This window comes from Idiotropiscis lumnitzeri, chromosome 13 (genome assembly GCF_059441095.1).
Source record: "Idiotropiscis lumnitzeri isolate Australia: NSW breed Sydney's pygmy pipehorse chromosome 13, RoL_Ilum_1.0, whole genome shotgun sequence".
Taxonomy (NCBI): domain Eukaryota; kingdom Metazoa; phylum Chordata; class Actinopteri; order Syngnathiformes; family Syngnathidae; genus Idiotropiscis; species Idiotropiscis lumnitzeri.
Genome location: NC_142403.1, coordinates 15,726,762 through 15,749,006, shown reverse-complemented (window position 1 = coordinate 15,749,006; position 22,245 = coordinate 15,726,762). Strand labels below are relative to the sequence as shown.

General features: G+C 40.6%; 3 protein-coding genes across 4 annotated transcripts; 2 read left to right on the top strand and 1 right to left on the bottom strand.

Annotated features, from left to right (window-relative positions):
• The first annotated feature begins 2,661 nt into the window (after positions 1–2,661).
• Positions 2,662–9,084, top strand: usp46 (ubiquitin specific peptidase 46). Its single transcript, XM_088314068.1, has 9 exons — positions 2,662–2,995; positions 4,225–4,305; positions 5,269–5,482; positions 5,759–6,018; positions 6,952–7,028; positions 7,114–7,197; positions 7,349–7,546; positions 7,687–7,765; positions 7,840–9,084. The coding sequence occupies exons 1-9, from the start codon at positions 2,960–2,962 to the stop codon at positions 7,939–7,941; spliced, it is 1,131 nt and encodes a 376-aa protein (XP_088170194.1). The 5' UTR covers positions 2,662–2,959; the 3' UTR covers positions 7,942–9,084.
• Positions 9,085–11,727: 2,643 nt separating this feature from the next.
• spata18 (spermatogenesis associated 18) lies at positions 11,728–17,545 on the bottom strand. Of its 2 annotated transcripts, none has more exons than XM_088313511.1 (12): positions 17,182–17,545; positions 16,503–16,608; positions 16,106–16,221; positions 15,905–16,011; positions 15,505–15,600; positions 14,340–14,456; positions 14,032–14,263; positions 13,300–13,458; positions 13,045–13,220; positions 12,533–12,656; positions 12,396–12,455; positions 11,728–12,120 (listed from the first exon to the last, which is right to left on the bottom strand). In XM_088313511.1, the coding sequence occupies exons 1-12, from the start codon at positions 17,266–17,268 to the stop codon at positions 12,064–12,066; spliced, it is 1,437 nt and encodes a 478-aa protein (XP_088169637.1). In that variant the 5' UTR covers positions 17,269–17,545; the 3' UTR covers positions 11,728–12,063. The 2 variants fall into 2 exon arrangements, with proteins under 2 accessions (XP_088169637.1, XP_088169638.1); XM_088313512.1 differs by lacking the exon at positions 17,182–17,545 and adding an exon at positions 16,823–16,889.
• Positions 17,546–18,246: 701 nt separating this feature from the next.
• sgcb (sarcoglycan, beta (dystrophin-associated glycoprotein)) lies at positions 18,247–21,197 on the top strand. The gene is made up of 6 exons (XM_088313328.1): positions 18,247–18,403; positions 19,299–19,508; positions 19,652–19,837; positions 20,134–20,325; positions 20,409–20,540; positions 20,631–21,197. The coding sequence occupies exons 1-6, from the start codon at positions 18,275–18,277 to the stop codon at positions 20,838–20,840; spliced, it is 1,059 nt and encodes a 352-aa protein (XP_088169454.1). The 5' UTR covers positions 18,247–18,274; the 3' UTR covers positions 20,841–21,197.
• Positions 21,198–22,245: the final 1,048 nt, after the last annotated feature.

The following is a 22,245-nucleotide window of genomic DNA, read 5'->3' as shown; positions in this document are numbered from 1 at the left end:
GACATTTTTATTTATATCACAAGCGAGCAGTCTTGATGTCTCTAACATGTATTCACGCTACGTGTACAGCAGGGAGACGTCCTCGATCATAGAGTCATGTTCCCGTCCCATTCAAAAACATTTCCAAACAAAAAATTAAATGATGACTTGAATGTCGTCCGCTGCAGCACTGCAAAATGTTGGCTCTGCTTGCATTGAGTCGTTTTTTTTGTGATGATGATCCCTGAGTGTTCATCTGCCGTGTCCCCTTCATGCCCTGCTGATCTGTTTAATGAAGCCTCTGCATCAGACATGTCCACTTCAGTCCACAAGATTGTTGGGAACAGCGCGTACCAAAGCCAAGAGGCATGCCAGGCCGTGTGCATCTGTGCGTGTGCGTGCGTGCGTGTGTGTGTGTGTGTGGGGTTGTATAATAACTTCCCATCGATCCTCCGTTGCTTTCTGCAACTGATAAATGACTGTTCATTAATGAAGAGCTCATGTGTTGGATGTGTGCCTTTAAGGGGCGTGGCATAGTGTGCGGCCATTTCATCTACACGTGAGCGTCTGAGCATGATTTCCAGCCTACAGCAGTTGCTCGTGTGTGTTCTCATATTGTATATTTGACGGTCCGTCCCGTTGAGTGAATGTCTGAAAGTGCAAACATTTTAGCTCTCTGCAAATATCAAAACAATTGACCCAGCAACAGCTTGTAACTCAAAATACATTTTTTTTTTCAAGTGAGTATATCCTGGTGAACAAAAATGTTCACAAATTAAAACAAAACTGCATCGGCGTTTTTGTTTTGAATGGGCACCCAAAAAAGGCTCAAGGACCCTTGCCCTAAATTGAACAGGAAAAATACAAAATATGAAAAGATTGAGGAAAAAAAAAGAACCCAAATCCGAGACTGCCAAGCCGTGGGATCCGAACCGTGAACATGGAGTGGTCAACTATAGTTTCAAGTTGTAATATCACCAATCACCACAAGATGGCAGATATGTCAGTCTTTAATGTTAATTTTTTTATGCAAGAGAATCATTTGTAGTGAAAAAAAATACAGCATGTAAAAACATCACACCCAAAATTGAACAAAAAAATTTGCCATTTTAGTGTGACACAGCTTCATATTTTTGTTTTTGCTTTTCCCGGAAACACGCTTCTGTCTATCAAACCAGGAAATTGAAAACATCCTGCCTGGATGCCATGCTTCACCTGCCTGGCGTGAACTTGTTGTGGCAACAAAATTCCGACGTGCCCACAGCAAAACATCAGCAACGCAGCCCGAAAAGGAAGATAACTTATCTCCATTATCGCCCAAGTTTCCAAGCCTGTTTTGGTTTCACGTTCATCACCCTCGAAACAGCCACACGGAAGCACACAAATAGCGACGACAAAGTTAATAAAAGAAAATTGCTGTTACTCAAGACAAATGAATACAGTATATCCTCACCGGGGACAGAAAAAGCAAAACAAAACTGTGGAACGTTTTGTATTGAAAGCCCACCAGCTGCAATTGTTTCCTCGTCAATTACAGGCTGACATAATGTAAGCAAACGAAGCTGCATACCAAACACGACGCCCTCCCAATCCTCTGCTGCCCTTTCCCTTTTGAAGTGCCTTTCATCCCAATTATTTGTAGTTTTCCTTTCTTTTTTGGGATCCACATTTAAATGCTAAGGAGATAATTGCGGCGGGGTTGTTGTGAAAGCACAAACAAAGCGAGATGGTGCAGCCTGAGGCGTGGGGGAACCCCTACAGAGAGCATTCTGGACCATTTTTAAAGCCCCCCCAAGGTGACATTTTGCTTTCAGGCGTGCTAGATAATGCAATGTGACTCTGATAAGGTTTTGGCATACAGAAAAATTCAACAATTACAAAGACTTCAAAGGTACATTTTAAATGAATAGAGTAAAATGAGTTTTGTGGTAATTATTATTTGTGGTGGCGGCACAGTGGATGACACGTGCAGTGGTTCTAACGGTGCCTGCATGGCTTTTCTCCGGGTATTCGGGTTTCTTCCCACATTCCAAAAACATGCATGGTGGGTTGATTGAATGCACGCAAACAAAATCACTGATCCATGTTTTTCTGTAAAAATCTCATTTACAAGACTCCATCCTGTCTTTGCTCTCTGTTCACCGTAAAATCGATGTGCCACTTGTTGATTTCTGAAATAAAACCTTTATTTTGGACACGTTTTACATAGAGGTTGTCTGTTTTTTTTATGGTTTAGAAGACAAGAAAATAGAATTAAATAAAAATAAATTCATGATTTTTTTCACCCTTATATATGATTAAAATGTGAAAATATAAACAAAATTATATATGAACTTGGAAACACATATTGTATCTTTGAATTTTGTTTATTTATAAACGTTCTTATTTTCATTCATTCGACGACTCGTCATCCATTGAGAAATAATAGATGCCAATGATTGGTAGCAGCGGAGCAAAGTTTTCCTATTCCACTCTGTGATTGGCTGTAGTTCTCTGTCAGTCAAAGACTTACTTCCGAACCTCCGACCCAACTCGGTTTGTGCCTCCCTCAATCAACTGTGATACACCAATGATTGGTTGCATTGCAACCAAGGTTTACACTTCCACTTTATGATTGGCTGTCTGTCGCTGTCAATCAAATGCTTACTGCTGAACCAATCGTTATGTTTGGCGGCAGGTGGGTGGGGCTACATGACGTTTCCGCGGAAGCATTTTCCTGTTTGTTTGCTAACAAACCTGCCGCTCGTAATTAGTCTCCATTATGTTTTATTGTCATCTATTTTGGCGATGAGGCTACGTCGTCTCTGAGCTCGTTTCCAGTCTCTCGGGGGTCGTCGCTGCCCGTATGGTGCCGCGGGTCTGCGTTGCGACGCCGCCCCGGGGTTTCTCGCTGTGTGTGTGGCCTTCCACTTCAACTTGTTTGCTCCCTCAGTCATGTTTGTTTCCTGAAGATGGCGGCCAGTGGGACACTGTGAACTAAATGACTGTCAGAAACATCGCCTCCATTTGTAATATGGTGAGTACTAAGCGCTCGCTTGTCTGCTGTTGCTAGCCGGAGTGCCCTCCGTGTTGACCCGAGCGAGGGCTTGTGGTGTGCGGTGGCTGAAAGCGGACACTCAAAACCGGATACGAGGCCGCCTGGGCTCCGTTAAATATGTCCAATATCGCTGTTGCCGTTTTGATTACTGACTCATTTGTGTGTTAGCGCCTTGTGTGCTTTGTGTTAAGTTTACACTGCATAACGAGAGACGGTCATCAGTGCTTGTGTTGCGTTCAGGGACCCAGGCTGCTGTGAATGCTGAACACACCGTGTCGTCACTATGACGTCACGGCGTAAAATGACTATTGTACCATTTTTCTGGTTTCCTATTTTTAGGATGGCTGGATTTCGGGGGTAAGAAGGTGACACAAAAACAATAAAATGACAAAATTGTTATTTCCTTCTTCCTGGTTGACTGATGTTGGACTGTACAATTTGGGGATTTGATGTTTGGGATGGAAAGGAATGAATAACGGAAATATAGAAAGGTCAACTTTGTCTGGGTATTTCTCAGCTAGCAAACTACAAATGACAAAAAACATTGGATGAAAAAAAAAACTGTGCATCCCAGCTATTCCAATTGACACTAATTTAAATTGCTGTGGATGTTTTTTTTTTTTTTTACAAAACACCCAAAAAAATAAATGAGGGATCATTTCAAACAAAGCACTGATTAGTGGGGGATCGGATTAAATAAAAGAATGTGAAGAGGACGTTTCCATGGAAAAAAGGGGATAATGTTGTCTGAATGGTCTTGTCTGTCCATTATTTGTCTATCAGACCCCTTCCTGACTGGATGTTCAAAGCTCTCACTGCTGATAGAAACAAAAACAATGAATCCAAAGACAGTGATTGATGTGAAAGTGCGCTAATACCACTACTTTCTCCGGCTCGCTGGCACAAAGGCCTTTTCAGCATCTTTTGCTTTGACGCTCGCAAGCAAGCGATGCGGGGCGCCCGCCGGCTAAATTGTCGCCTGCGCCGGTCGAACAAAGCCTCGCTTTGAGCTTGTGGAGGGAAAAGGCCAACTCGGCGCAGAGATAAGCGCCCTGGGCCCGGCAATCATCTGTAAAACACACCTGGACAATTTAGACCGGATCCATTTTCATCTAGCCAACTAGCGTCACTCTGTGGGAAAGACCTTCCTGGAGAACTGTGCCAAGGCCAAACGTTCCTAATTTTGCTTGTTGTCTCTCTGCTTGCAGGGCACCAATGCCTCCGCTCTGGAGAAAGACATCGGCCCCGAGCAGTTCCCCATCAATGAACACTACTTTGGTCTGGTCAATGTAAGCATCAAAACGATTACAGTATTGCCTCAAGATAAGAGTTACATTTTTTCCATAACCTCGTCCGTAATTTGAGACAATCAACTCATTTTAGGCCATTGAAATGAACCGAAACCACAAATGTTCGCAATTTTTTAGTATTGAAATGACTTTTTTTTTCATCATGATAATTCAATGGGTCTTGAGCTGCTCCTTCTGGCATGAGCTCCTTGACCACCAGGGGGCAATATAATTCAAACGTAGCTGCAGGAATATTATTTTTCACCGAGATAAAAGAATATATGGTGTGAGTATTGTTCTATTGACTGTCTGCATGTGTTGCTGCACTGATTCTGTTAGTGTTTGTGAGAATTGGTGAATTATTATCCTCAGTGAAACATTACTGTGAGAGGTGACACACAAAATATGGATTGACTCAGCAAGCATTGGGGATAATGAGATATTAACGCATAAAAAAAAATAAATACAATGTTGATATTTTAGGATGCTTAAACACAAGCCGCGTCAAATTGACTCTGGAACAAAATTGCTGCTTGTGAGGCACAAATATAACAAAAGGATTAAAAAGACTTAGATTTGCCTTCCTTAAATCCTTGACACATGATCTATGAGCGGTGGTGCATTAAAATATGAATTGAAGTGTTGAGGTATAAACAATTTGGATCATTAAATATGCCCGGGTCAATTTGACCCGATTTCTGCTCCCGAGCAGAGCGGGAGGGTTAAACAGCTTCAATTTGGCTTCCTTAAACCACTTAAGTATAATCTTTGAGACGTAATGCACTAAATATGGCTTGAAATGCTTAGTACTAGAGTTCCTAATGAGATCTCAACATTGTGGATGAACAAACATAACCTGGGTCGAATTGACCCAGGGGCTATTATTGCTGTTCCTGAACATCGCGCCCGTAAGAGGAGGGTTAAGTGTATCTAACAGGTTGCCGTCGTTTGTTTCGGTTCCAGTTTGGCAACACGTGCTACTGCAACTCGGTGCTGCAGGCGCTCTACTTCTGCCGGCCGTTCCGCGAGAACGTGCTGGCGTACAAGGCCCAGCAGAAAAAGAAGGAGAACCTGCTCACGTGCCTGGCAGACCTCTTCCACTCCATCGCCACGCAGAAAAAGAAGGTGGGCGTCATCCCGCCCAAGAAGTTCATCTCACGCCTGCGTAAGGAGAACGGTGAGGAGACCACGTCGTCTTTGCTCTGGGTCTACTAAAAATCTGGAAGAAAATAAAAATGTTATACCTCTATTAAGAGGTATTAAACATTTTTTTTGTGCGTTTTTAAATTAGTTTTTAGTGCAGGGATTTACATTAAAGAAGTTTCAAAATGGTTGCCGAATAACACACCTTTTTTATTATTTTTTTTTTGTGTCAATTGTTTTGGAGAAGTTGTTCCACATAAGGTATTCACCCAATGGCGTTGATTTTCTTTATTTTTCTTTTTTTCTGCAGACCTTTTCGACAATTACATGCAGCAGGATGCCCACGAGTTCCTCAACTATCTGCTGAACACAGTGGCCGACATCCTGCAGGAGGAGAAGAAGCAGGAGAAGCAGAACGGACGCCTGAAGAACAACGGCCCCCCCGCCGAGCCCGAGGCGACAACAATGACGACGGCAACGGCTGCCGAGAACAAGCCGGAGCCCACCTGGGTGCACGACATCTTCCAAGGCACGCTGACCAACGAGACCCGCTGCCTCAACTGCGAGACGGTATGTGGCCACGAGACAAAATTGCGTCATTCACATGCAGTTATTCATTTAGTTTTCATTTGGAAATTGAAAAATGGATTTGGTGAAGACAAGGAAATTGGAAAGAATGGTAGAATAAAAAGTCATAAACTGGAAAAGTCTAAATGAATGAAGATATTTGTTGGAAATCATAAGATACAAAATATTGTCAAAATAGAGATTTTTATATATTCATAGAACATTGTATTTTTGGATGGTTAAGTGATTAATTATAGCTAAATTTAGCATTAAAAAATTTAAATAAACTGTTTAAGCCCAGACGGGTTAGGGTTATTTATTTGTATTGTTTATATATTTGCATTCTTATATCTCATTAAATATATATTAATTTATTAAGAATTACATAATAAATATTTTACAATGAACAATTTTACTAAAACATTGAAATATTGTATTAATTTTTCTAATTATAATTTATTTTGTTTAAAGTATAATTTTTTATATTCATTTTTTTTTATTTCTAAAATTTTTTAAAAATTAACAATTTTACTAAAACTTTCATTATGAATAAAATCTAAAAAATAATAATAATTAATAACAATTTTAAATATTCTATTTGATTGAAATGTATTTTTACAAATTTTTGCATGCATGTATCTCGATAATGTAAATTGATTTATTTCAAACTTCTAAAATTAAAAAGTACTTACAAGTGCAACATTTTTGCATATGCATTCAACTTTGTATTTGATTAACAAAAATAAAAAATTTTAAAATAAACAAAATGACAAGATTTTTATAAAATTTAAATCGAAATGATTTTTATTATTTTATTTTAATTTTTTCCAAACTCATCCCGACAATCTTTCCATTTAAAAAAAATCTAATTTAGTGGCCTTTGAATACAAAAGTTTGCCCGCCTCCGTCTTAGGCCTCCCTGAATGTCTTTGCCAGGTCAGCAGCAAAGATGAGGATTTCCTCGACCTTTCCGTGGACGTGGAGCAAAACACGTCGATAACGCACTGTCTCAGGTAGTCCTTATTTGGAAATGGCACCAAGTGGTGCAAAGCATGTCAGATTGGATAACGCCCCCGTTCCACCCGTGTCGCTCCGCAGGGATTTCAGCAACACGGAGACGCTGTGCAGCGAGTACAAATACTACTGCGAAATGTGCTGCAGCAAGCAGGAGGCGCAGAAGCGGTCAGTAAACGCACCACCTCCAAAACAGCGCAAATGGCAATGAACCAGTCTGCATAATAATTTACAAAACATTCCAGTGGTATTTTGTAGGTCTGCTAATATTCATTAAATATCTTGAATAATTCGGCCCACCTGTGCGTCTTTGTGGTAGGATGTGCGTGAAGAAGCTGCCCATGATCCTGGCGCTGCACCTGAAGAGGTTCAAGTACATGGAGCAGCTGCACCGCTACACCAAGTTGTCGTACCGCGTGGTCTTCCCCCTGGAGCTGCGTCTCTTCAACACATCCGGCGACGCCGTCAACCTGGATCGCATGTATGACCTGGTGGCTGTGGTGGTCCACTGCGGCAGGTGAAGTGCACACAGATGATTGGCCGGACAAAATATTTCATTTTTGATATGACATTTCTAAATGCATGTATAGAAGATCCACTATCCTAACAATTCAACATTCATGTTTGTTTTGACATTGCTTGTGTGTGTGTGTTCAGTGGTCCAAACAGAGGGCATTACATCACCATCGTGAAGAGTCATGGTTTCTGGCTGCTATTTGACGATGACATCGTGGAGGTGCGTCATCCTCTTTTTGTTCTTCTTTGTACGCAAGCCATGTTTGTCTCATCCGTCCAAAACCTGCCCCGCAGAAAATCGACGCTCACGCCATCGAAGAGTTTTACGGACTTACCTCAGACATCTCCAAGAACTCCGAGTCGGGATACATCCTCTTCTACCAGTCCAGGGAGTGACTCCTCACTCGCTCCTCCTCCACTTCCTCGTCTTCCTCCTCCATTTGTGCCAAACCACCTGAACTTTTTAACTGACTTCACCTGCATCTGAGCGCACTTTATGCAAAAAGAAAATACTCTACAGAGGATGGTGTATTAATCGACCCATTGTCATTCCTCTCAATTCCTATGCATCTTTTTTTTTTTTTTTTTTAGGGTTTTAAAGTGATAAGTTTTAATTTGGGTAAATTACCTAATGACGGGATCAGCCGACAAAGCACATTTACAACACATTTTGTGGATGGAGTCTCTTATTTATTGAACTTATTTATTTCTGTAACGTAGCACTAACTGCGGGACACAAGCAACACTATAGTTGTATTTGTTTTTTTTATTTGATTTTATTTTTTTAAAAACAATTAGCGGTGGTGAGCACACACAATGTCACGGTTTGAAGAGTCAAATATGGGCTTTTGGGGTTATTTTTTTTCCACTTTTAAATGGTTTTTGTTCATTTTAACACTGTTTATTTTTTGCTAATCAATAAACATAAAATATCACATATTGTGGGACATTAAGAACTTTAAATTTGTTGAAACTTTTGATGCCGGCAATGTTGACACTAAACCTTCACTATTTGCAATGTTGCACTTTTGTCCACAATTTCTTGTGGCAACAACGAGCCCAATGGCCTTCCCGGGACTTGGTACCTGCTAACTCTCAATCATCCAAAACCAGGACCTGATTAAATATTTTGTAATTGGTTATCTGCAAACCCAAATGCACAGATGCAATATCTTTATAAGAATTTTGACCTTGTATCTTCTTATGACATCAGATTGAGACAAAGTTTCTGGGAATGGAAAGCTTAGATCTGATGATACCATTTTTTTTTTTTTTTTTTAATCTTTTGATTGGCCGATAACCAGCCCAAGTGACAGTACCAGCAGATACCAGGTCCTGGTATCTCATAGCTTTATGCAGTATGTGTTAATAACCACATATTTAAAACTCAAATCTGCTAGCATTTTGATTAGATTTTGCCCAGTAAACCTGGGATCGGCTTCCTGTAGCAACACAAGACTTCCGTGCACGGAATGTGACGTTCAAATTTTGCAGAAAAAAAATGTGCAATAAAAAAGTGAAATAAATGTTTTTATTTGTCATGTTTACTGTTTATTTTTGCATGTAGTCATACTTCCATTAGACATGTAAATGGTGTTGGTGGTAAATATTCATGCCATGGTGTTAATTCGATATTTCACCCTGGAGCTTGCCTTTTAGCATCTAATGGGACAATTATGTCTTGTGTTTTTCCCACTCCGTGCCAAATTGATGAAGACCTTGTCATGGAAATGCACTTAATTTTCTTTGTAAACATGTACATAAATGGTATAGAGTGTAGAAAACGGCAAGACTATTTTTTTTTTTAAAAAATGTGCAAGAGTGTCGTGTGTAACTGAGTGCCATTTTTCCTGCTTGGTAACAAAAAACGTTATATCACGTGTTTGGTGGAAAACGGCGCTTCCATTCATGATATGCACTTTGTTGACTAAGGTGAGGAGCAACTACGGCCCGGGGGCCACCTGCGGCCCGTTAAACATTTTAATCCGGCCCGATAAACTTGAAAAAAATGAAATGAATAAACCTTGTTTTATTTTCTAAATACTGTGATTTTTCAAAGACATTTGTTGTTGGAATGCTTTTGTTCACTTTCATTTCAAATTAAATGTATTTTTTTTTTCCCTCTGGTGAGGTGAGTTTACCAAAACACTCCATCCATCTGCTCCTGGCCCCTCTGTCAAATTTTAGAACCCATTGTGGCCCGCGAAATCAAAAAGTTTGCCCACCCCTGGTTTAGAGATAGGGTTTCAAATTAGGGTTGGGGTTTCCAACTTGGGTTAGGGTTTGAAACTAGGGTTACCAAACTACCGATTGTAGGAGTTTCACATAAGGGTTTCAAAATTGAGTTAGTTTTAAATTAGGATTTTAAAGTAGTTCATGTTTCAATTTTCTGGTCTCAAGCCAGTGTTAAATTCGCAAATATGAGTTTGGGTTTTCAACTCGGCGTAAGGTTTCAAATGAGTAAAGCAGCCAAGGTTACGGGTACAAGTGAGGGAGCCGACATCGTTGCATGACTTGCATTGTAATGACTCCATCAGTCGGTCGGCGCGAGCAAGCGTCGCTTGTCTGCAGGAGGTCAAGCAGTGCGTCGTGCGTGCGCAAGGGTGCGTGCGCGTGTCAGTTGAGTGTCGAAGTGTTGTGGAAGGTTTCTCGGTAAGTCCCAGCGGAGAAAACCACAGGAGGCAAGACTTCCACGTTCATTACTTGCCACGAGGAAAAAAATGGACTTTCTTGGAACACACACTCACACGCACGCGCACGCGCACACACAAACAAAAACACACACACACACACTTTGCCGGAAATTCCTTTAAAAAAAGCGTCATTTCTATAAAAAAAATAAATCTATAAATAAAAAGACTTACAATAAATGTTCATTAAAAAATCTTTTAAAAAAGGGCCTTGCTATATAAGGTCATTTCTTTATATAAAAAAAAGCACCATACTATCGTACTATACAAGGTCATTTCTTAAAAATTTTTTTTTTTTTTTTTAAAAAGCACCTTATACTATAGATGATGATTTCTTTAAATAAAAATCAACCTTACTATACAGGGTCATTTCTTTAAAATAAAAATAATAATAAAAAAGGGCCTTACTATACATGGTCATTTCTTAAAAAGAAATCTTAAAAAAAAGAAAGCCTTACTTTACAAGCTCATTTCTTTTAAAAAAAAAAAAAAAAAAAAAGCACCTTTATAAACAGTCACATTAAATCAGAAAAACTAAACATCAAATGTAAAACTTGACTGTAATAGATTACATTTTGAATACTTTTGACTTTTACTCGCCTGATTTGAAAACATCTATCGCGCCTTTCTGCTAAATCCAACCCTTAATTCGTAAACATTATGATAATGATGATGATGATGATGACTCGATGTTCTAAAGAAATTACGAGGGCAGATTCCGAATGAGTGCAAAAATATTCATCTAAAACATTTTACTTCCTTTTAGAAAAAAAAGTGTTCGCCAACGTAATGAGAGGCGCGCCACCCCTGAAGATGACCCAACGCTAAGATGAAGAGTGCTCTTGAAGGCATCTCGTCACGGATGCTAGCCTTTCTTCAGGGATTCCCTCTGGGCTCCCAAAGCAATCACTGACTATGCTCCGACGCTTGAAAATTTGCCTGATTTCTTTGGCTCTTTTGATAGAGCAGCAGCACCACCTGCTGTTGAAACAATTAGTCAAACACCGATTCAATTCATTATTTCGGTACTACAAACTGTATAGTGACATAGTGACATCATTAAATAGTACTAAGAATACTTTCGTGTCATTTTTGTTTGGTGGTGTGCCGTGGTCCGTGACTCATATCTCATGTAAAATAAGAGCCTCAATAAAAGTTGGGGAACAATGATGTGCATTTTTATTGCTACAAAAATACTAAAAGGCACACAAACAAGCATTATAAAAGTCGTACGTTCAAACTACAGTAACTAGCTTGATGGCATATTGATCGTCTTACGTCTATCTGGCGAAAAAGGGTAGTTTCAGAAATGACAATGATAGACCGATTATCGGTCGGTCGCGCCGATATTTGGCATTTTGCCAAATATTGGCATCGGCCTTTTTTTTTTAACTTTCAAGGCCGATAGATTAAAAGCTGGTGGCTCACTGCAGCACACTTCCCTCCCTCTCCCTCTCCCTCTCGCCCTCCCCACGAAAAAAAGATACTGCATATCAGTCACTATGATACTGTTAGAGTTGAAGTAGCCGTTTGAGCATTCGTTAGCGATCCTTCATATCCAGCTTAAGGTCCTTATGAAGAGCGCACAAGTACACGAACCTTAGACTGGATATCAAGGATAAGGAAATCAAATGCTAAGTATTAAGACTATTAGCACCGAGGTGTTGTTCACATAGCTGCCAGGTGAGTTCACCTCCACTTACCGTGCGGCCTGCAGTCACACGGATGCGGCAGACATTTTCTCGCATGAAGCAAAGATGTAAACTGACCAGTCCAATCTGTTTTGTTTTTATTCTGCGTGGCGAAGATCTATTTCCTGGTTGAGAGGTCACAGGCAGCTGGCGGAGAGAGCGTCCGGAGACAACCTTGTCCTGTCGTTAAATGTCTGGAAGCATCGGGTCAAGAGCAAAGGAAGACTTCATATAAATACAACTTTTAGAAATATCACTACTATTATGTCACAATTATAGACGGCATCCGTACTATTAAAAACAAAATAACAGCATGCAACTCTATCATGGACAGTTCAAGATACTTGACAGCACGACAAGTGATTTCAAAGGCACTGGGCAGATTAGACTGGCGTAGCAACACTTACATGCTGAAATGTGATTGGACAAAAAATGCAACCTCCACAAAAATGTGACCGGTACCACTTACGAGATTGCGAGTTGGACTGAGAGACCGGGAGCGAATATAGCTGATCGGACTTCTGCTCCACTGCAAGAGGAAACAAAAACACAAGTTCCACATCAGAACGTCACCATCTTAACTCACACTCATGTTACTTTCAGTACCACAGCTCCTTTCTGGGTCACAACTTCACCCTTGGCGCGCACGGTGCCACCCTGCATCAGAGCAGGCCACACGTGGTACGAGACCAGCTGGGCTGTGAGGTCCGAGTCGGGGCTGCGACGATACCTGTCGGGAAGTGAGAGGCTTAGTGTCTGCAGCAACGAAATTAATGTCATTTTTTTTTCATATCTCATGAGATAATCCTTTTGATCTGCTGCACATGTTGTATTACACTTTTTTTTTTTATTTAATAAAAACATAATTCATTTTTTTATTTAATTAAAACATTCTTTTTAACATTTTTTATTTAATAAAAACATAATTCATTTTTTTTATTTAATTAAAACATTCTTTTTAACTTTTTTTCAATTTAATAAAAACATAATTTTTTTATTTAATTAAAACATTTTATTTAACTTTTTTTTAAATTTAATAAAAACATAATTCTTTTTTTTTTTATTTAATTAAAACATTCTTTTGAATTATGTTTTTGATGGTTTTTTTGGCGCCATACTTGTTGCTGATATAAAGTTCTCCATCACTGGCAAAGGCCAAGTCGATGGGCGGGTCCAACGTCTGCATGGTGAAGGCCAGCTTGCACGTCTCTCGAATCAAGGGGCAAGCCACGGAAAAGTTGACCTTTGGGATGGAGGCGATGCGAGGGTTGAGATTCATGGCGCTGAGCACTTCCTGTTGCAGGGTGAACACCAAAGTCGCAAACGAACGCTACCCTCCGATGATGGATGACGCATTTCTTTCTCTTTCTTACCTCGACGCTGTTCTGCACGTCATAGAGGTCCTGGTTTCGGACGATGTAGTCCACCACAGTGTCTTCGAGGCTTTCGGGGCCGTAGTGACATGAGGATAGAGTTTTGCGGGCGCGTAGCCTGAAGAGACGGTGAGCCAGTTTAGCTGCCTTGAAGGACTCCTGATGGGTGACAACGCACAATAAACAAACACATTAAAACAGGTGTGGGCAAACAACGGCCCAGGGGCCACATGCGGCCCGTTCAACGTTTTAATCCAGCCCGCCGAATTTGAAAAAAAATTAAATGAATAAACCTTGTTAATGTTTTATTTTCTAAATACTGTGGTTTTTTGAAAACATATATATTGTTGTAATGCTTTTGTTCATTTTCATTTAAAATTAAATGTATTTTTTTTCTCCAATGAGGTGAGGTTACCAAAACACTCCATCCATCTGCTCCTGGTCTGGCCCCTCTGTCAAATTTTAGAACCCATTGTGGCCCGCCAATCAAAAAGTTTGCCCACCCCTGCATTAAAAGCTGTTTCTGGCCCACAGTGAAGGGGAAAAGTCGTACTTTGTAGTTTTTGCTCAGGAGCATTTCTGGCAAAACTTGTGTCCAATAATGTCGACTTTGACTTTGTTTTATAACCTCATTGTCAGCTGTGAGTTTTCAGCTCATTCAGCGGGCATAAAAAAAAAAAAATATTCAAATATCTTCATGTGGCCAAAAAGGAACAAGCTGAAAAGTCTTACCACCACGGCAATGAAGATGATCCTCTGGACCGTCTCCAAGTCATTCATGTATCCCAGAAGCTGTAACTGCGCCTCCTTCCGCTCCACGTTGTACAGGTCACTGAAGCGCGACACCACGCGAATGAGGCGGGAGGAAGTGGTGAGCTGCGACCGCGGGGTCGTCTCGGACCGCAGGGAGCTGGAGGTGCACCGGAGGCTCGTCAAAGGCCTCACGGAATTGCTTCTGGCCAGCCTGAAAAACGGGATTTAAGGCATGAGAGCTTGTTGGATGCGGACGGCAGGTTTTGCGTGTTGTGGCGTGATCGTACCTCTGTGAGCTCAAATATGACACTTCATCCCTCAACTTTGACATCTGACGCTCGTAATCCTCATAGGAGTCCAACTTCTGCTTGTAAAGCTCATTTTGGAAGTGTGCTGCTCTCAAGCTAAAATAAAATAAAATAAAAACAAATGCCACGTTTTTTTACATCTAAGTTACACAACTGGGTCTTTACGCCGCAACGGGGAATTGTCAAAGGTGATATCACTCTTCTCAAAATAACGTCTTGGTGATTATTTTCAGGAAAGCATCTCAATGCTGAACATGTTAGTTCCAAGAACAACATGAATCAAGAAATAAAATTACCTGGAATATTTCCAGCAAGGGGATTTGGCAGCACAGGAACGTTACGCAAGAATTGAGAAACTTGTGTGCGAGAGGGGAGATTATTTACAAAATAGTTTTTGGCAACTTTTTTTCAGGCCAAAAGATTAAATTGGCCGATTATGGCGCTTCAAAAATTGTCAATTGTTTTTACCGTTATGTACTCACCATTTACATTAGTTGTACACAAGTAACACTGGTCTCGTCAATTTTTAGACATAATTCTATGCCACAAATTTGTGTCCTTCAATATATATAATAACATTTGTTGATAAGGTCATTCAAAGCAAAGTAGATCTTAATTTTCACAAGCAACGCTTAGGCAAAAGTGCAATGATTTGATTTTTCCTGCCACATTATAGTTGTGCTTAATTTAGTTTATTTATTTTTTGTTCATTTTATTGTGTGTTCCAAATATGTATATGACATTCAATTTTAACATAAAATGCCATGTTGTAATTTCTAGGGGGCTCAAAAAGGAAGTCCTCTTTTTTAACAATACATTCTTAGCCCGTGAATAGTGTAAATTTCTGTATAATTGACGCGCATTGAAATGCATGAGGGGATTATGCGTTATATATATTTCTAAATTAATCGGTTAATTAGTTATCTGTATTTTTTTTTCTCTGCCACAAATCAGCAACGGCATCTGCCTCAAAAAAATCCATATCGCTCGGATTTTCTCTCCCTCTCTCTCTTTTTATCATGAGCCATTTCAGTCATTATTGGAGAGGTGAGAAAGAGTTCCTCCACGGTTTCCGTTATTTCTAGAATTAGATGACATGCATGTTAAAATGCAGATCGTGTTTGTGTGTGTGTGTTCGAGTTACTCGTCTTTCAGTTGCAGTAGTTCATCTTCAGTGGCCTGTACTGTGGTGGCTGTTTTGCTCTTTGTCTTGTTCAGATCCCTGTGAGTGTCATCCAGCCTGGAATAACAAACATATCTTTTATACGTTACTGTATTCCATCCATTCATTTATTTATTATGTAGCGTGCTTGTTCACTTTTGAGTGGTGAGTGAGCGAGAAGTAGATCCTGAACTGCCCCCTATTCACTGCAACCACATAACCGTGCTTTTAAATCTTCGAGTTAAATGCTAACACAGAAGAGTACCAGAAGTGGCAAGGGTAACCATTTCGGAACTGGGTGCTTGATCAATTCTACGTCACGTAAAAAACTGAACGAGGTGAACAACACTTTTCCTTTAGTTTCCTCATGTGTCAGACTCACTCTGCCTTGACCGAATCTAGTTGCAGCCGAGTGGAGCACAGCTGAGACTCCATCCATTGCATGTCGCTAGAGAGGTCTGTAGGCTTACGCTCCTTCTTTGCCAAATCCTGGTGAGCACAGAAATTCAGCCAATTTAGGATCTTCCGGCCTTGGCAGAGGTCATTACAGCCGCTAAAAGTTCATTTTCAAAGGTGTAATCACCTGGAAGAGGCTGAAATTGCTTTCTTTATGGACGGGGGGCCGTAATGGTGAGAAACAAGCCCCCAACCAGGGAAGCAGGCGAGTTTTTAGCGTGGAAACGCCGTCTGTGTGTTGACCTGAGTCACAGGGAGGCAATGGATGGCACACCAATACGCACATACATAAAGTAGATCTCAAAAAAGTATACACACCCTAGTACAAATACCAGGTTTTTCATAGTAAAAATGAAACCAAGATATACAATGTCAAAATGTGATCAATAACCTGTGTACCGCAATTAAAAAGTAGTTGCACAAGTGTGTATACTGTCTTATAACTGGGGATAAGGCTTTTTTTTTCAATTGGGCAGGAGTATGTAGACTTTTTACATCCACAGTAGGTTATGTAGAGCAATGACCTTCAGCAGCTACGGAGTTAAGGATGGCAAAAAGCTGTCCTTGGATTTTGGCCGTAAATTCCATCATCTCACAGCATCGATTCATGTTCTCATCACAGGAAATGACCTTGGGGAGCACAGAGATCACAGTCTTGCATTGATGACGACATGATGTAATCTTAACTTTCTAAAATTTTGTTTTCTTTATTGATGCTGTCTTCTGACAAGATTTAAACACATTTATATCATTTATTTATGCATTTAGGATATATATGACATCTTCTCAGTTGTTAATAAAAGTCACGTTCATGATACATAAATTAATTCCGTAGTTATCTCACTTTTTAACAAACGCAACACCAGAGCTAAATGGGGATAATAATCACTTCCGGTTTTGCGTGCACAAAACAGGAAGTAACTGACCAAGAACGATCTTTAAAATCGAGTCGACGCTCTTTGTGAAAGGTCGCTCTGTGGCCACGGCGACTCGTCCCCATAGCAACCAAACTCAAATTGTAAATCTGGAAAGTGCCAAATAAGTGTACATTGTGAATTCTAAAAGAATCGAACTAACTTAGTAAAATTACGAATTAATAAGCAATTTGAAGTCATACCATAACGTCAGGCTACCACTATTACGTGTTTACATCATGACGTATATGTCAGGTTAGAGTGAACTTTAAATTCTTAAATAACTCACATGATACTCTCTTTGCCACCGCCCCAACCGTTCCTGTAAAACGTTGAAGCAGGACTGAGTTACCAGGGCCTTTAAAGCATCCGCCATGTCCGTGCTTCTCGCAGGTGCAAGAATAAAACAAAAACAAAAAATGTGGATTTTGCGAGCGAAAGTAATGAAAAAAAAAAAAACGAGCAAAAAAAGAGTTGTCCCCGCCTACAGGTGAGTCCACGTCACGTCATCTTCTGTCGGCCTTTGTGTCACAGCAGCCGGAACCCTCAGACTGTTGCTGTGTGGCCGGTGATGTGCTTTTAATCCAGTTTGAATCCATTCACCAGTTGAATTTGCCCGTCCGCCATTTTAAGTGGTGACATTGCGCCAAAGAGTTCCACCTGGATGCTGTCCTCTAGTGTTCTCTCGAAAATGGACACCCAAATGTAATGGCACACCGTCAAATTACACCTAATGATTGTATTCGTGACCAAAACACACCGGTATTTTCAAACAAAAATAACTAAATAACTTTAAAAAAACAAACCAACAAAAAATGGTGCTGCAAGTAAATGTAAATGCGATAGGGGGCGATGTTGTTTAATTTACACAATTGGGCTCGATGAGGAACGATGTCGTTTTTGGCAACTGTCAAGTAAATTGTTTAAAAATGTATTAAAATGTTAATTAAAATTGTTATTTTACATAAACACATATATAGATATATAGACAGATAGATAGATAGATAGATAGATGCTTTCTCCGTATCTACAGTTTGAGTGTGTATATGGATTGTGTAGCAGTTTTAAAATTCGATTAATACAATTATCCAAAGACTTGATGAGCATGGAAATATATTAATATTAGAAAATGGTATAAACTAAATAATATTAATAATAATAACTTTATAAACGAATATAGGATCTAGTTTCTTGAACTGGTTTTGGAAAATATGTACGTCTTTGAAATGTGGTTTGCTATTTTGGGATCCTCCCGTCATTGGGTAGTTGCATCGGAATGTACCATTTTCCCGAAACGATAATTCACATTATTTGAAACCTCCTTGTGAACACGACAAATGTTACAGTGTTTCTGCATCTTACATTAAAGTGATGTACATTTAATGAAGCTCGTACCCTACAAAAACACGAGAAGTTTCGACAAGAAGAAAAACAAAACGGCGGAAAGTGGTACGTTCCTTACCCTCACTCTGGTCGGAAAGAGAGAGAGGGTCAACATGGCGTCCGAGCAGGTCCGTTATATTCTCAAATTATTCTTATTTTCTCCTTTTCGGACACAATTCGGAATGTGCTACGGAGACAGTTACGCTCGTCCGTGCTGTGCACCGAAATGCTTCGCGTTGAAATCAAGCGCGCTGTCAATCCAGCGTAATAAACATTGGCCTCCCCTATCGTAATTGTTTAATAAAGGCTGTGTTGCATTGAAAATGGAGAAAATGTGAGTGACATTTATGAAGCTTGCGAGACGACCAACAGACGCTAAGAGTACTGATAAATAACGGTTTACTAGGTATGTTTTGATCCTAAATTGGGAATGGTGTATTTTTAGCGATGGGCACATATGTAGACAAGACAGGCTGTCTCAGATGAGACACATTCCAGCACACAGTGTAATGAGAATTTCAACCGTACTGTTGCATTGATAATAGGTGTAATTGTTCAAAATGCCCATTGGTAATTTAGAGAGTAGAGGTTCACATAGGTCTAAATAAGAGTAGTATACCCCACAGAGCAGTGGCGATTCTAGATTTTTTCTTGGATGCGTTGCAGGCCCCCAGAAATGCTGCCCAGTGCGGCTGCACGTCGCACATACCAGAAATCCCTATTGACAATTTATGACAGTTGCATTGATTAAGAGCTGTAACTGTTTAAAAAGCCCATTGTCAATTTAGAGAGTAAAGTTTGCATATGTCTAAATAAGGAATGCATATACCATAGCAGTGGTGGTCCAAGCTTTTTTTTATGATTATAAATATGTGGTCCTGCATCTCGTTATACACCTAATTTGGTTGTGATTCCAAATATTGCAGCAGCACAGATGTTTATAGCCAATGAAAATGCCTGGCTATATCACATGATATTTAACAGCATCATACTTAACAGGGTTTGTGGTTCACTTTTCTGCAGGAGAGCGCCAACGGGCCGGTGAAGAAGTCCATGCGGGAGAAGGCCATTGAGAGACGCGGCGCCAACAAGGAGCACAACAGCAATTTCAAGGCGGGCTACGTGCCCATCGAGGAGGAGCGTCTGCACAAAACGGGTCTTCGGGGGCGCAAGGGCAACATGGCTGTGTGTGTCATCGTGCTCCTCTTCCTCCTCGCTTTGATTAACCTCATCGTGAGTACGGAAATTAGAAAAATGCGGTGTCCCCAAAAACACGAAGAATTTGCAATGTGTTTTTTTAAAAGAGAAAAACATCACTGTACAGTATCGTAATATCTAAAAACAGTTCTCAGCTTCTGTGCCGTTGTTCCATTCAGATTACTCTGGTCATTTGGACGGTGATTCGCATCGGTCCGAACGGGTGCGACAGCATGGAGTTCCACGAATCGGGTCTGCTGCGCTTCAAACAGAAGGCCGACATGGGCGTGGTTCACCCACTGCACAAAAGCACTGTCGGGGGTCGTAAGGACCAAGACCTGCTCATCGTTGGCAACAACAACCCGGTAAGAGGAGATTTAAAAAATAAATAAATAAATAAACTCCACCATAAGAGCAAATTACTAATTCACTTGGGCTCCCTCTTGTGGTAAATGAAGGAATTACTGCCGGAGTGCAGTTGCACTTGAAAGTTAAAAACAAGTAAATTGTGCTTTTTAGTTAAATATATTTGCTTTTGGTCATTAAGAAGTGTTTGTTTTGAAACATTTCTTACATTTTTTCAGATGCCACTTGGTGTAAAAAACAAAACAAAAAAAGTTCAAGAATAACCGATCAATATGTTAATTGTTGCTTGTTGCAGGTAGTATTCCAGCAGGGCACCTCCAAGCTGAGTGTGGAAAAGGATAAGACATCGGTAGTCAGCGACGCCGGGATATCCTTCACAGACCCCCGCACCCAGACCACATTCTTCAGCACCGACTATGACAACCACGAGTTCCACCTGCCCAAAGGTGTCAAGGTGCTCAGTGTCAAGAAGGCCTCCACAGAACGGGTGATTGTCCCTCTCTCTTATAAGTTTCACGAACTTTGAGTTCTTGTTTGTAGTTCCAACTGGTATGTCTGGTCTCCCGTTAGATCACAAGCAATGCCGCGTCTGACCTCAACATCCGCGGGGACGGCAAGGCCATCATTCGCGGCAACGAGGGCGTCAATATCATGGGCCGCACCGTCGAGTTCAGAATGGGCGGCGACATCGAGCTCAGAGCCGTGAGTATAAGTACTGCAGCTCAGAGGTGGCAAAAGTAAATCTCGCAAAATCTCCAATGTGAAACACTGCGGATGTGTCGTCACTCGCAGGAGAACAGCATCGTGCTGAACGGCTCGGTCATGTTCAACGCCACGCGCATCCCCAACTCGGCGGGCGACGTGTACTTCGACGAGGGCGTGGAGCGCTACAAGCTGTGCATGTGCGCCGACGGGACGCTGTTCCGCGTGCAGGTCAAGTATCCCAACATGGGTTGCCAGACCTCGGACAACCCGTGCCGAAATACCCAGCAAGGACTGTAACCGCACCCGCTGCCTCCCGAAAGAGAACTCGATTCATGGATTACATGATCATTGGTGTTTGGAAGATGCAGTGTTTCGTTTGTCCATCCAGTATTATTTTTATTATCTATATCCTGGTGGGTTGCACAGGGACTTTTTCGGCAGCTGTGTGTGTGTGTGTGTGTGTGTGTGCGTGATGTGTTTACTGACCACTAAGTGATTAGTAGGATTTATGCACTGCAGTCATGCTCAAAGCTCTCAAGCTGTCAATCATTACATTGGCTTCTCGAGACGAGATTTAGATGGGATAGATTGTATGTACGTGCTGTACACTTGCCATACATCGCCATACAGCATTCGGTCAAAATGTTGGACGCGACTCTCGATTAATCGATATTGGTCATTTAACCCTCCTGTTATACTGTGGGTCAATTTTTTTGTTTTTTAATTTATTTATTTTTATTAGAATCGCAAAAGTAGAGAGCCGGTAATATAGCGGGTTCTTGTGCACCTGACGGGAGCAAGCAGCACGCTGGTAACATCCACAGATCCTACGGCACACTCCCAAGCAATGCTTTCACCACTTTGGTCACTGCCCTAACAAACTAACAGGTGAAATCCTTGAAGTATGAAAAGCCTCACGAAGGACCCCAAAAACTTATATGAGGGAGCGCTTACTTACTCTTGGGATCCCAAAAACAAACAAAAAAAAAATTGTCAAATCCATGTAAATAATTTTGCCGGTCAAATTGGGGTGCCCAAAATTTAACTAAATATTTTTTTAAACAAAAATTCTACTGATGGCCTTATTTTTGTTATATTAAAAAAATAAATAAAAACAAATGCCAAATTTTTGTCGTTTTTTTTATCACTGTTTTTACAGAAACAAATTGAAATTACTCATCTTGGTGTCACATAACTAAAATCTTGTTTTATAACAGGGGAGTCAAGAACTGTTTTATTTTATTTTTTTTTAAAACAACATATCCAGCACATGCATCTTGACCGCTGAATATTTTTGGTGTTCTAAAGAAACAAACAGCAGGAGGGTTGAGACGACTAAATGTGAGTATCATTTGGATTTTGTACCATCTAAATGAGGATTGATTGGAAAAGCTGCAAACCATTTGCTTGACAACATTGTGGTGTGTTTGTTTGAATAAAAACATGGCGTATCAGCTTGCTGCTGCCTCTTATCGTTTGTTTTGGTTAAAGGTCTTGGGGCGTGCGCGTGCTCCATTTGAAAATGACAGCCTTTTATGATGGAATAGAATGTGCGGGCACGGCCGTCAGGAACGCACTTATCTCGGTGTAAAAAGGGGAAGACAGTAAGGCATTAACTGCACGTAAATGATTGAATGCCATCTTAGGGCGGGTTTGTACTGAAGTAGACTTTAGCCGTTAAGTTTAAAGCACTTCAGATGTG